This window comes from Rana temporaria, chromosome 7, assembly GCF_905171775.1.
Source record: "Rana temporaria chromosome 7, aRanTem1.1, whole genome shotgun sequence".
NCBI classification, from domain to species: domain Eukaryota; kingdom Metazoa; phylum Chordata; class Amphibia; order Anura; family Ranidae; genus Rana; species Rana temporaria.
Window position 1 is genome coordinate 18,386,435 of NC_053495.1, and position 13,788 is coordinate 18,400,222.

Genomic DNA, 13,788 nt, shown 5'->3' on the forward strand with positions numbered 1-13,788 from the left:
TAAAGTCCATCGGAAATTCCAATGGAAAAAGTCCGATGGGGCGTACACACGGTCGGAATATTCAATGGAAAGCTCCCATCCGACTTTTTCCATTGGAATTTCCGATGGACTTTAGATAGAGAGCAGGTTCTCTATTTTTCCGTCGGTAATTCCGACGGAGTTTTGCCCGGTCTAAAGTCTGACCGTGTGTACGCGGCATTAGTATCGTCTCCGCAAACTGTTTTATCCCCCGAGAGATTAAACATTTTTAGACGTTAAAATCTCCATAGAAACACAGAAGGCTTCCCTGTTAATAAAATATTTAGACTTGTTTTAGTAACATGTTATGTTATTGTAATCTTGTTTACTAACAGAATAAAAATAAAATACAATTGATCCGTCTCTAACGTCCCGTTCACACGATCCGAAAATCGGGCAAAAAATACCGCTTTCCAATCGATTGTACGATAATCGGATCGTTAGTACAGAACTTTCCAGACTCGATCATCACAGTTCATCCGATTGGACAGAGACGAAAACATTTCTGATACCAGATCCTGTGATTTTCGTTTAGTCAGCACAGTTGTCGCCCTAAAATACATTACAACACGTGACATCACTTCCAAAAATGTCATTCTGTTGTGTGAGAATTTTCGTAACTTTAGTGATCTCTCCATTTTCGATATGCGACTCGCATGCAAAAAACAAACCGACGATCTGTCATCGGATTTTCGGATCGTGTTTCCGGGGCGTAAGAATAATTCCTGCATTTCCATCTCATTTTATTCATGAACTTCGCAACAAATTTCAGGGTGTTAGAGAAAAGAGACCCGGGAACTGCGAGACAACGACACATTGACACGTGGGAGCCTAGAACAATGACACATTGACACGTGGGAGCCTAGAACAATGACACATTGACACGTGGGAGCCTAGAACAATGACACACTGACACGTGGGAGCCTAGAACAATGACACATTGACACGTGGGAGCCTAGAACAATGACACACTGACACGTGGGAGCCTAGAACAATGACACACTGACACATGGGAGCCTAGAACAATGACACACTGACACTTGGGAGCCTAGAAAAATGACACACTGACACTTGGGAGCCTAGAACAATGACACACTGATACGTGGGAGCCTAGAACAATGACACACTGATACTTGGGAGCCTAGAACAATGACACACTGACACATGGGAGCTAGAACAATGACACACTGACACTTGGGAGCCTAGAACAATGACACACTGATACTTGGGAGCCTAGAACAATGACACACTGATACTTGGGAGCCTAGAACAATGACACACTGACACTTGGGAGCCTAGAACAATGACACACTGATATGTGGGAGCCTAGAACAATGACACACTGATACTTGGGAGCCTAGAACAATGACACACTGATACTTGGGAGCCTAGAACAATGACACACTGATACTTGGGAGCCTAGAACAATGACACACTGATACTTGGGAGCCTAGAACAATGACACACTGATACTTGGGAGCCTAGAACAATGACACACTGACACTTGGGAGCCTAGAACAATGACACACTGACACTTGGGAGCCTAGAACAATGACACACTGATACTTGGGAGCCTAGAACAATGACACACTGATACTTGGGAGCCTAGAACAATGACACATTGATACTTGGGAGCCTAGAACAATGACACACTGATACGTGGGAGCCTAGAACAATGACACACTGATACGTGGGAGCCTAGAACAATGACACACTGATACTTGGGAGCCTAGAACAATGACACACTGACACTTGGGAGCCTAGAACAATGACACACTGATATGTGGGAGCCTAGAACAATGACACACTGATACTTGGGAGCCTAGAACAATGACACACTGATACTTGGGAGCCTAGAACAATGACACACTGATACTTGGGAGCCTAGAACAATGACACACTGATACTTGGGAGCCTAGAACAATGACACACTGATACTTGGGAGCCTAGAACAATGACACACTGACACTTGGGAGCCTAGAACAATGACACACTGATATGTGGGAGCCTAGAACAATGACACACTGATACTTGGGAGCCTAGAACAATGACACACTGATACTTGGGAGCCTAGAACAATGACACACTGATACTTGGGAGCCTAGAACAATGACACACTGATACTTGGGAGCCTAGAACAATGACACACTGACACTTGGGAGCCTAGAACAATGACACACTGACACTTGGGAGCCTAGAACAATGACACACTGATACTTGGGAGCCTAGAACAATGACACACTGATACTTGGGAGCCTAGAACAATGACACATTGATACTTGGGAGCCTAGAACAATGACACACTGATACGTGGGAGCCTAGAACAATGACACACTGATACGTGGGAGCCTAGAACAATGACACACTGATACTTGGGAGCCTAGAACAATGACACACTGACACTTGGGAGCCTAGAACAATGACACACTGATATGTGGGAGCCTAGAACAATGACACACTGATACTTGGGAGCCTAGAACAATGACACACTGATACTTGGGAGCCTAGAACAATGACACACTGATACGTGGGAGCCTAGAACAATGACACACTGATACTTGGGAGCCTAGAACAATGACACACTGATACTTGGGAGCCTAGAACAATGACACACTGATACTTGGGAGCCTAGAACAATGACACACTGACACTTGGGAGCCTAGAACAATGACACACTGATACTTGGGAGCCTAGAACAATGACACACTGACACTTGGGAGCCTAGAACAATGACACACTGATACGTGGGAGCCTAGAACAATGACACACTGATACGTGGGAGCCTAGAACAATGACACACTGATACTTGGGAGCCTAGAACAATGACACATTGACACTTGGGAGCCTAGAACAATGACACACTGATACGTGGGAGCCTAGAACAATGACACACTGATACGTGGGAGCCTAGAACAATGACACACTGATACTTGGGAGCCTAGAACAATGACACACTGATACGTGGGAGCCTAGAACAATGACACACTGATACTTGGGAGCCTAGAACAATGACACATTGACACTTGGGAGCCTAGAACAATGACACATTGACACTTGGGAGCCTAGAACAATGACACATTGACACTTGGGAGCCTAGAACAATGACACATTGACACTTGGGAGCCTAGAACAATGACACTGACACTTGGGAGCCTAGAACAATGACACACTGATACTTGGGAGCCTAGAACAATGACACACTGATACTTGGGAGCCTAGAACAATGACACACTGATACTTGGGAGCCTAGAACAATGACACACTGACACTTGGGAGCCTAGAACAATGACACACTGACACTTGGGAGCCTAGAACAATGACACACTGATACTTGGGAGCCTAGAACAATGACACACTGACACTTGGGAGCCTAGAACAATGACACGTTGGATAGATGGACAGTTGCTATGGACACATCTAGTGACTGACAGTTACCATGGACACATGATTGATAGACAGTTGCCATAGAAACATGATTGATACACAGTTGCCATGGACACATGCAGTAAATGACAGTTGTTATTGACATATCTGATGAATGACAGTTGCCATGGACACATTTAGTGGATGACAGTTGCCATGGACACATGAAGTCAATGACAAATTCCATGGACACGTGTAGTGAATGACAGTTTGCATGGACACGTGTGGTATGACAGTTGCCATGGAAACATGTAGTAAATGATAGTTGCCATGGACACATGTGGTGAATGACAGTTGTCATGGACACGTGTGGTGAATGACAGTTGCCATGGACATGTGTAGTGAATGACAGTTGCCAAGGACACAAGTGGTGTATGACAGTTGCTATGGACACACGTGGTGTATGACAGTTGCCATGGACACATGTAGTAAATGACAGTTGCCAGGAACACATGTAGTGAATGACAGTTGCCAGGAACACATGTAGTAAATGATAGTTGCCATGGACACAAGTGGTGAATTACAGTTGCCATGGACACAAGTGGTGAATGACAGTTGCCGTGGACACAAGTGGTGAATTACAGTTGCCATGGACACAAGTGGTGAATGACAGTTGCCGTGAACATATGTGATGGATGATTCAGCGTCATAAAACCACGTGAGGGATCGGCTGTTACTATGGATACATGTCAGCTTTATTCCGTCTCCAGTCACGTGACTGTCTTTCTGCCTTATCATCCTAGCTAAGCATTGTGCGGGGAGTGACTGTCTCTCGCGGGGAGGTGACGTCACGGCCGAGAGAAGTGGGCGTGGCTGGCGGGAAAGAGAGCGCCGCTTAGTGTACGGAGTCCGCCGAGGCGCACACACATTCTCAGCCGCCGCCGCCATGCCGCCAACCGGCAACGATGGGCTCCGGAGCCGGGTGCAGGAGATGGTGGACCGGAACCCGGTGATGGTGTTCAGTAAGAGCTCCTGTCCGTACTGCATTAAGGTGAGGGCCTCCGTGTGTGTGTCCTGTGTCCCCGCGGCCTGTGCTGAGGGACTACAAGGCCCAGCATGCTCAATGCCGGGAAGGAGCCTCAAGAAAACTCAAGGCACAACTTCTTATTTTTTTCCATTTTTGGGGGGTTCTAACCTGTCATGGTTGTTAGCTGTGACCCCCATTGGGGGAAGATTTCCCTTCACTTCCTGTTCTGTACTAAAAACAGGAAGTGAGAGAGAATCCCCCCACAGGGAGGGTGTCCCCAGAACTAGTGTCCCCGCCGGCAGATTTCTCCTCTATTCCTCTTGTGGATTGGTTTTCCCTTTCATTCTCTGTTATCAGTGAACAGAGAGGGGGAATCTCCCTACGGGGGACACAAGCAGCAATAAAAACTGACAGGGGGTCTGATCCATCGCTGCTCCAGCCCTTGGTTTTACTTTAACCCCTTGAAGACCCACGATTACGGGTGTCGGGGGATGGTCATCCGCTGACACCCGTAATCACATAGGGACCAATGTATGTCCCGTTTTCATCCGCAACGGACGGATAAAAATGCGGAAATACGGTCCGTATGTGTGAAAGGGCCCTTAACCAATTTTGCAGCTAAATGCCCTGGCCAGGTTTTGCGATTCGGCACTGCGTCGCTTTAACAGACAATTGCGCGGTCGTGCGACGTGGCTCCCAAACAAAATTGACGTCCTTTTTTTCCCACAAATAGAGCTTTCTTTTGGTGGTATTTGATCACCTCTGCGGTTTTTATTTTTTGCGCTATAAACAAAAATAGAGCGACAATTTTGAAAAAAATGCAATATTTTTTACTTTTTGCTGTAATAAATATCCCCCAAAAACATATATAAAAAACTTTTTTTTTTCTCAGTTTAGGCCGATACGTATTCTTGTACCTATTTTTGGTAAAAAAAAAATCGCAATAAGCGTTTATTGATTGGTTTGTGCAAATTTTATAGCGTTTACAAATAGGGGATAGTTTTATTGCATTTTTATAAATGATTTTTTTTTTCTACTAATGGCGGCGATCAGCGATTTTTTTTTTTTTTTTTTTTTTTTTTTTTTTTTTTTTTTTTTTTTTTTTTTGTGACTGTGACATTATGGCGGACACTTCGGACAATTTTGACAAATTTTTGGGACCATTGTCATTTTCACAGCAAAAAATGCATTTAAATTGCATTGTTTATTGTGAAAATGACAGTTGCAGTTTAGGAGTTAACCACAGGGGGCGCTGTAGGAGTTAGTGTTCACCTAGTGTGTGTTTACAACTGTAGGGGGGTGTGGCTGTAGGTGTGACGTCATCGGTCGTGTCTCCCCTATAAAGGGGATGACACGATCGATGCAGCCGCCACAGTGAAGCACAGGGAAGCCATGTTTACATACGGCTCTCCCCGTTCTTCAGCTCCGGGGAGCGATCGCGACGGGGCGGCTATAAACGAATAGCTGCGCCGTCGTCTCGGATCGCTCCCCGCGGGTTACCGACTGACGCATGTACCGGGGGGGGGGGGGTCCCGATCGGACCTGTGGAAAGGCAAGGACGTACATGTACGCCCATATGCCTGTACGTGCCATTCTGTGGACGTATATGTACATGCGGCAGGCGTTAACCAGTTAAGGGGTTGTAAACCCTCCATGTTTTTCACCTTAATGCCTCCTACACATTAAAGTGGAGGTTCACCCAAAAACTTAATTTTTAACATTAGATTGAGGCTCATTTTGTGAAGGGGAATCGGGTAGTTTTTTTTAAATCGAAGCAGTACTTACCGTTTTAGAGAGCGATCTTCTCCGCCGCTTCCGGGTTTGGGCTGCGGGACTGGGCGTTCCTATTTGATTGACAGGCTTCCGACGATCGCATACATCTGCGTCAGGATTTTCCGAAAGAAGCCGAACGTCGGTGCGCAGGCGCCGTATAGAGCCGCACCGACGTTCGGCTTCTTTCGGCTACTCGTGACGCGATGGATGCGACCATCGGAAGCCTGTCGATCAAATAGGAACGCCCAATCCCGCAGCCCATACCCGGAAGCGGCGGAGAAGATCGCTCTCTAAAACGGGTAAGTACTGCTTTGATTGTAAAAAAAACACCCGATTCCCCTTCACAAAATGAGCATCAATCTAATCTAAAAAAAATAAGTTTTTGGGTGAACCGCCACTTTAAGGCTGGGTTCACACCTATGTCGCATGACAGGAGATTGTGACCGTCTCTCTATGGAGCCGGTTCGCACATCTCCATGGCGGCATCAGAGCGGCTTGCACAGGAGTCCTGTGCGTCTTTGGCTCCGTTTCAGCGCTGAATTCCGGCAAAAATTTTGGTCCCGATTCATCCCTGAAATGGAGAACAGGGACGCACCGGACCCTTGCCGTGAGCCGAATGTGAAGATGGTGAACACCTTAAAGAACATGGTATCCAGTTTCTAACTTCAGCATGTACCACATTTTCCTCTCTAGTTTTAGTAAGTGGCGGTTCAGCAACTTGGGATCCGACTTGTAAGTCCTCAAGTTGCCCCAAGTTGCTGGACATAAGAAATGCCATAGAAGTATATGAGAGCCGTCTTAAAGCGGTTGTATAGGCCCGATTTTTTTTTTTTTTTTTTTTTTTTTTTATTTCTCACACCTGTAAGGCAAACGGCAACTTTATGTTGTGTTGTAAGTTGCTCAAAGTCGCGCTGAAATCTCCTCCCAAATCGCCTTGCAAAACCACTCTAAGTCGGGTTGCCACTGTGTGAACCGGTGATCTGCCGTGCTGGTTCCAGCTATCGTGGAAGTTCCAGCGCAAGCTGATGTGCTGAGATGGTTCCAGCTATCGGGAAAGTTCCTTCAAGGACTGCGCAGGCGCAAACTTGCTGACGGAAATCTCCGAACCGCGGCCGGCATCCAGGGCGACGTGGATTTCGAGGTAAGTGGCCAGTCGGCCTCACGTCCTCGCTTCGCACGGACGGCTCGCTCGGCCTCCTGGCTCTTTTTTTATAACATCCTCCAATCCACGGGGATGTTAAAAAATGAGCCTGGATGTCGGGCGAGGTTCGGAGATTTCCGTCGGCAAGTTTGCGCCTGCGCAGTCATTGAATGAACTTCCCCGTTAGGGGAACATTAAGGACAAGTCACCGGCACTTAATCAACCCCTTAGTGCTCTGGATACAAAGTATTTCTTTGTTCATATTTCATGTCTGAGGTTTACATTCGCTTTAAGTTGACCTCATTTGACGTTGTACCCACTTTAAAAGCCGGCTTCTCGCATCTGACCGTGACTGGATACACTGTGTACACATCCCGGAAATGTATCATTACAATTAGCATCATGTTTACCAGTTTAATCTTTGCAATCTATTGTGTGCTTTAATTTTGCTCTGAACCGTGTCACCTGAATTTTACAAGTCTAATGATTCAGGAAGCACACCCTGTCCCAGGCTCTCTGTGTAATTTAGCATGATATATGGCTGTCTGGAGTGCATGTGATGAGTGATAGGCCAGTGTCGCACTTGGGATGCGGCTGCTGGAGAGATCGCTGTGGAACTGAAGCGATCGCCTGGTTGCACGTGACGCTCCCTTACCAGCTGGGCAAGCGACAACCTTCGCTCTCTTGCTGGGATTTTAGATTTTGCAGCATTTTTGACAGCCGGAGAGTGATATCTTGCGTATCCAGCCGGTGAGGGAGCAACGCGTACAAGACGTTCTCTCCATACACATTTTAGTGATTAAAGGAATTTCACCCAACTTGGGGTAAAGTAAAGGTTATCTAACAGTTGTCCCTTGTCTGATAATTAACCACTTACTAGTTGAAAGGGATTGTAAGGTCAGAAGTTTTTTTTTTTTTTTTTTTTTTTTTTTTTAATGGTTTATCTTAAAGCGGATGTGCCACTAAAAAAATATATTAAAAGCCAGCAGCTACAAATACTGCAGCTGCTGACTTTTAATATAAGGACACTTACCTGTCCTGGAGTCCAGCGGCATCCGCAGCAGATGACGAGCGATCGCTCGTCACCCTGCTGCTCCCCCCTCCATCCACGGTAAGGGAACCAGGAAGTGAAGCGCTGCGGGCTTCACTGCCCGGTTCCCTACGGCGCATGCGCGAGTCGCTCTGCGCCTGCCGATTGGCTCCCGCTGTGTGCTGGGAGCTGAGTGTTCCCAGCATACAACGGGGGACGGACGGGATGCCAGGAAAAAACCCGTCTTTTGCCTGTGTCGTGTGGCCTGAAGTGGGTGCAAATACCTGTCTGTAGACAGGTATCTGCACCCCCCTCCCCTCTGAAAGGTGTCAAATGTGACACCGGAGGGGGGGGGAGGGGGCCGATCAGCGCGACTTCACTTTAGGGTGGAGATCCGCTTTAATTAGAGCTCCCCGATTCTGACTAAAAATGAGAATCACGATTTTTTTTGCTTAGAAGATAGATCACGATTCTCGCGTCGGAAAATCATCTTTCACATAAAAACAAAAAAAATTGGGCTAACTTTACTGTTTCGTTTTTTTGTATTATTATTATTTTTTATTCATTGAAGTGTATTTTTCCCAAAAAAAAAATGCATTTGAAAGACTATTGGGCAAATACAGTGTGACATAAAAAAGTTTTCTTTTTTTTTTCTTTTCTTTTTTCAGGTGAACATGGACAGACGGTCCGTGTTCATCCGATTCCCCCCCCCCCCCCCCATAGGGGAGAGCGGAGATCTGACAGGGTGGTCCCTGCACAGTGTGCGGGGACCGCCCTGTCATCCGCCGGCTCAGCAGGGATAAGCCCTGTTGGGGGGGGGGGGGGGGATTTGGTAAAATATCAGGGGTCATCTCCCCTTTAAGACAGAGAAAGGGACTAAGGACACAGATTCCCAGCCTCAGCTGAAATGAATGGAGAGAAGCTCCTCTCCATTCATAAACTGAAGCAGTGATTACTGACTCTGTCCATTCGGAAAAGGTAGGAGCCGGGTTTAGCTCTCTATCCTGACAAATTGAGGGGGGAGAAGACGGCACGGGGAAGACTTGTAACTCCCCCCACCACCCGATACTTGACTGCCCAGGTATCGGGAGAAGCATCTCCCCCGAGTACAAGTACTCGGGGGGGAAATGCTCGGTATCGGTACGGATACTAGTATCGGGACATCTGATGTCTTGGCAGCTCAGTCGAGAACACAAGCAACTGTGACAGTTTGTCAGTCATGGTATGCCTTGACTATAACTTGTTTGGGAAACCATTTAATCGTTGGATTTAGTAGTTCCGTTTTAATAAGGTCTGAAGTTACTGTTACAAAGAAGTGCCTGGTTCAGCTTGAAGAAGCCATGTTAAGAAAAGGCACGCTGTGGGTACATTTTTATCTCTCAGGTCAGAGCCCTGCACAGTTGTACCCATTTTAAATATGGCTGCAGTGGGAGGAATCCCCACCCGCTGTCAAGGGAGGGGTGCTGGAGCTATTTCTAAAGGTGAACTTGCCCTTTACATTATTTATTTTTTTCTTTTTTCCAGGTTAAAGAACTCTTTTCCTCCCTGGACAGAGAATATGTGGCTCTGGAGTTGGATCAGTGTGGTAAGATCATGCTGAGTTGATTGCTGAGTAGCAAACTTGCCTGTCTAGTTGGTTATAACTATTAATGTTTTACATGTAGTAAATGTACGGCCTTCAACTGGTTCCAAGAAATGCGGAATTATGCTGCTCTGCTGTGTCATTAAATGCATTTATGTAAAGAGGTTTACAGAATAGTGACCTCATTTCTACCTGCATTGATATTGGCTCTGACGTTTAGCCTATAAGGCTCCATTCACACCTGAGCGTGTTGATTTTTTGAGTGTGTTTTATAAGCTTGTGTTTTTTTTATTTTTTTGTTTTTTTTTCCAGGCTATTTTTAAAGGTGTATTGCAAGAGAGTCGGTTCACACTGGGGCGACTTGGGATCCGACTTGAAGTCGCCTCAAGTCGTCCCAAGTCGCACTGTCGAGAAAAACAATGCAAGTGAATGGGAGCGGTGTTAATACACACGACTTGAGTCGCTCCGACTTCTAAAGAAGTTCCTGTACTATTCAATCCGACTTGTAGGCGATTTGTACCCATTGATTTCAATGGAAGTCGCCTCCAAGTCTGTCTTAACTGAAGCAACTTTCCAGGAAGATAACATACATTTCTCAGGCAAACCTCTCCCTCCCCTAGAGCTGATTGTTTGATTGGCCACTGGAAAGTCTCCTGTCCTGGAGACGACTTCAAGTTGTGTTGTAAATCGCCCCAGATCGCCCTGTGATTCATGCTCATGTCGGAGTCGCCTCTGAAAGTCGCGCTGGAAGTCGTGTCGCCCTAGTGTGAACCGACTCTTATATACAGTTTCAGGCATTTTTGTTTAGCCAAAAGAAAGACAACGCTTTTTTTTTTAATAGTTCGTATTGCGAAACATTTTGTAAACCGCGTTATTTGCAATCCGAGGTTCCACTGTAGTTGCAAAGCCTTTCAGATATACAAAGTGAAGTGACTGGCCTTATGTGATGGAGATAAAATGAATTCAGGTACATAAATTGTACCTGTTTATCTACAGCCTTCTAAAGTACACAGATCAAAAGCAATTTCTGATCTCCAGCAAGCAGGGATCCAATGCCACACACTGCACAGCATAGGACACAACAGGGAGCTGAGTTTAATCTTCAAACGATTGTTTTTGTTTCTTTACCTTTTACAAACATGTTCTGCTTACCTGCTCTGTACAATTCTATTCCGCAGAGTGGCCACAAACTTCCTCTTCTCAGGTCCTCTGCTGGCACTCCTGGTCCCTCTTCTGTCCAGTGCCCCCCAGGAAAGCCGCTTGCCATGGGGGCACTTGTGCGTGCTTGTTCCCGAGGCCCACTGCTACAGACATTGACTCCCCCCCCCCCCCCCCCCCCCCCCCCCACTACCTAGTCAATTGATTTGATTGACAGCACTGGGAGCTGAGGCTGTCCGTCACCGTCTGTGTTCTTGGAGGGGTGTCGGGTGTCTCCTGAGATTCTGTAGTGTCGGAATAACCTGTCAGAAATTAATGCAGATAGCATAGGAAGAAAGGAGACGGGACTCCTATTTGATGCTTTTGATTGAAGCTAGTACACACTATAGAGGGATATGATCTGTTCATTTTTAATTTCAGAGGTTTACAACCACTTTAAGTAGAGAGTACACTAAGGAACCTGAACTGTTTATCAGCTGACACCCGCAATCACATAGGGACCAATGTATGTCCCTTTTTCATCCGCAAACGGATGGATGAAAAAGCGGACATACGGTCCGCACGTCTGAAAGGGGCCTATTTTTTTTCTTCCGTCTGCGGATCGGATGAACACGGACACACGGTCCGTGTTCATTCCGATCCCCCCATAGGGGAGAGCGGAGAAAAGACAGGGCAGTCCCTGCACAGTGTGCGGGGACCGCCCTGCCAGCTTAGCAGGGATATACGGAGCGATCCCCGCTGAGCTTACGGAGGCGGATCATTACTGATTCGCCCCGTGTGAAAGGGCCCTAAGCATTAAAAAAAGGGGGGGGCTTCCCATGAGATTCATATAAGCAAATCCCGCTGGCAGATTAACGACTCCTTCTTACTTTTCCTTCCCTCCCACTTTTTGTATTGCTGGTATTTTGACCATCCTAGAGAACCCTAGGTCTCTTCTCCCTCTCTTTGTCTGCGCCTTTTTCTTTTTTTGATCTGTTTAAAGTTTTGCTGGAGAATAACCTTGCTAAAAAATTTCCATTTGAAATTTCACAATAAAATATTGAACATCAAATAGTTTTTTGTTTTAAACTTTTTATTTTTTTATTTTTATTTTTTTTATTATTATTAATCATCAATGGATGACCATCATTTGTTTCCATTGTAGATGATGGTAACCGTATTCAAGAAGTCCTTTTTGAAATGACTGGCCAGAGAACCGTTCCCAACGTCTTTGTAAATAAAACCCATGTCGGAGGATGTGATAGAACTCTTGAGGTAATTTTCCAGGAGTAATGGGTGGTAAAGCATATCACCCACCTCTGCCTGCTTCAACCTGGTATGTTTTAAAATGTATGCAGTTTCTGGCTGAGCACTGGTAAATGTATAAAGTGGAACAAAAATGGAAAAAGTAAAGATTTGCTTTGTTACAGAGAACGTTCAACATGGTAATTATGCCCAAGCCTTACCCTTAATAAAATAAAGCAGTACGATTGTGGAGGCCACAGACACACGCCAGGAAGAAAAATGCTTTTCAGTGGGAATTTGAGTTTGTGTGCGTGTGGGGTTTGTTTGTTTTTTTCTAACTGGGCTTAGCTGTAGATCTGCAATGCGATATCTAAGGTACTGCGGACTCTTAACTGGCTGGTTTCAAGAGATTTGGCATGAGACTTGGTGATCTCACTAATGTACTGATCACTGTTCTCCTTTACTGGAGGCTCTGACATGAGGAAGCAAAGCCCTGCTTCAACCAAGATGGCTACCTCCTGGATACAGTACAGAATAAATAAGGCATTGTAAGTAGCAGGGAGACCACAGGCAATACTGCTGACTAGTCATTTGCCCTCTGTTTGCCTTTTTTTGGGTTCAGCTTCAAGAGTTCATATCCTCTTTAAGACCCCCTTCCACATGAGGCAGATCAGCTCAGCAGGTGATCGCTCCATTGATCTCTGCTGAGCCAGCGGATGACAGGTCCGTCTCTGAGCAGGGAGAGGCCTGACAAAATGCTGCCGATTTCCTATAGGGAGATCGGACAAAGAGGACATGTCTGTTTTCATCAGATCTCCTCTCATCCGCCAGATGGATGGCTGAACCTATCGCCATATGTTCGTTTTTAGCGGATCGGATGGCAGACGGGTGTCAGCAGACACCTCTCCGTTGACATCTGTCTCCCCATAGGAGTCAATGGATAGTCTGCTTGGATCTGCCTGAAAAACAGACATGTGGATCCGAGTGGGCTTGTCATGTGAAAGGAGCCTACAGGGAGAGTCCATCCCCACTGGCATTTGTTAGGTAGATAAGGGAGAGTTGATCCTTTGTGTTTCCTAGGCTTCTAGGGAAGTTAGAAAACGTCCTGTGTGCTTGAGGCCATACAAATATACATACTGTTATACTGATATGAGATTAATGTTTTTGTACATTAACATGAACTCATTATTTTTTTATTTATTTTTTTACTTTTAGGCTCACCGAGATGGGACCCTGCAACAACTGTTGGACAACAATGCTTCTGTCTCTTATGATTATGACTTGATTGTCATCGGAGGAGGCTCAGGTGGCCTGGCTTGTTCCAAGGTATGGTCATGTGACGGTCTCATCCCTCCCTCACCTGTCTTTCCACCAAGGTTGTGCTCTACTTGAGCGTTTCAAGTGGAATCTGTCGCAAAGCAACATACCTGTGTGAGGACACAGGGCAGCGTATTCCTTTTTGACTTTCATTC

The 13,788-nt window shown here is 46.0% G+C and overlaps 1 protein-coding gene across 1 annotated transcript in view; it reads left to right on the forward strand.

Annotated features, from left to right (window-relative positions):
- The first annotated feature begins 4,232 nt into the window (after nt 1-4,232).
- TXNRD3 (thioredoxin reductase 3) overlaps nt 4,233-13,788 on the forward strand; it is a 34,676-nt gene continuing 25,120 nt past the window's right edge. The window contains exons 1-4 of the mRNA XM_040358988.1: nt 4,233-4,432; nt 9,877-9,937; nt 12,237-12,346; nt 13,532-13,642. Coding sequence (XP_040214922.1) covers nt 4,328-4,432; nt 9,877-9,937; nt 12,237-12,346; nt 13,532-13,642 — 387 coding nt within the window. The 5' untranslated portion in view covers nt 4,233-4,327. The remainder of the gene's footprint in view (nt 4,433-9,876; nt 9,938-12,236; nt 12,347-13,531; nt 13,643-13,788) is intronic.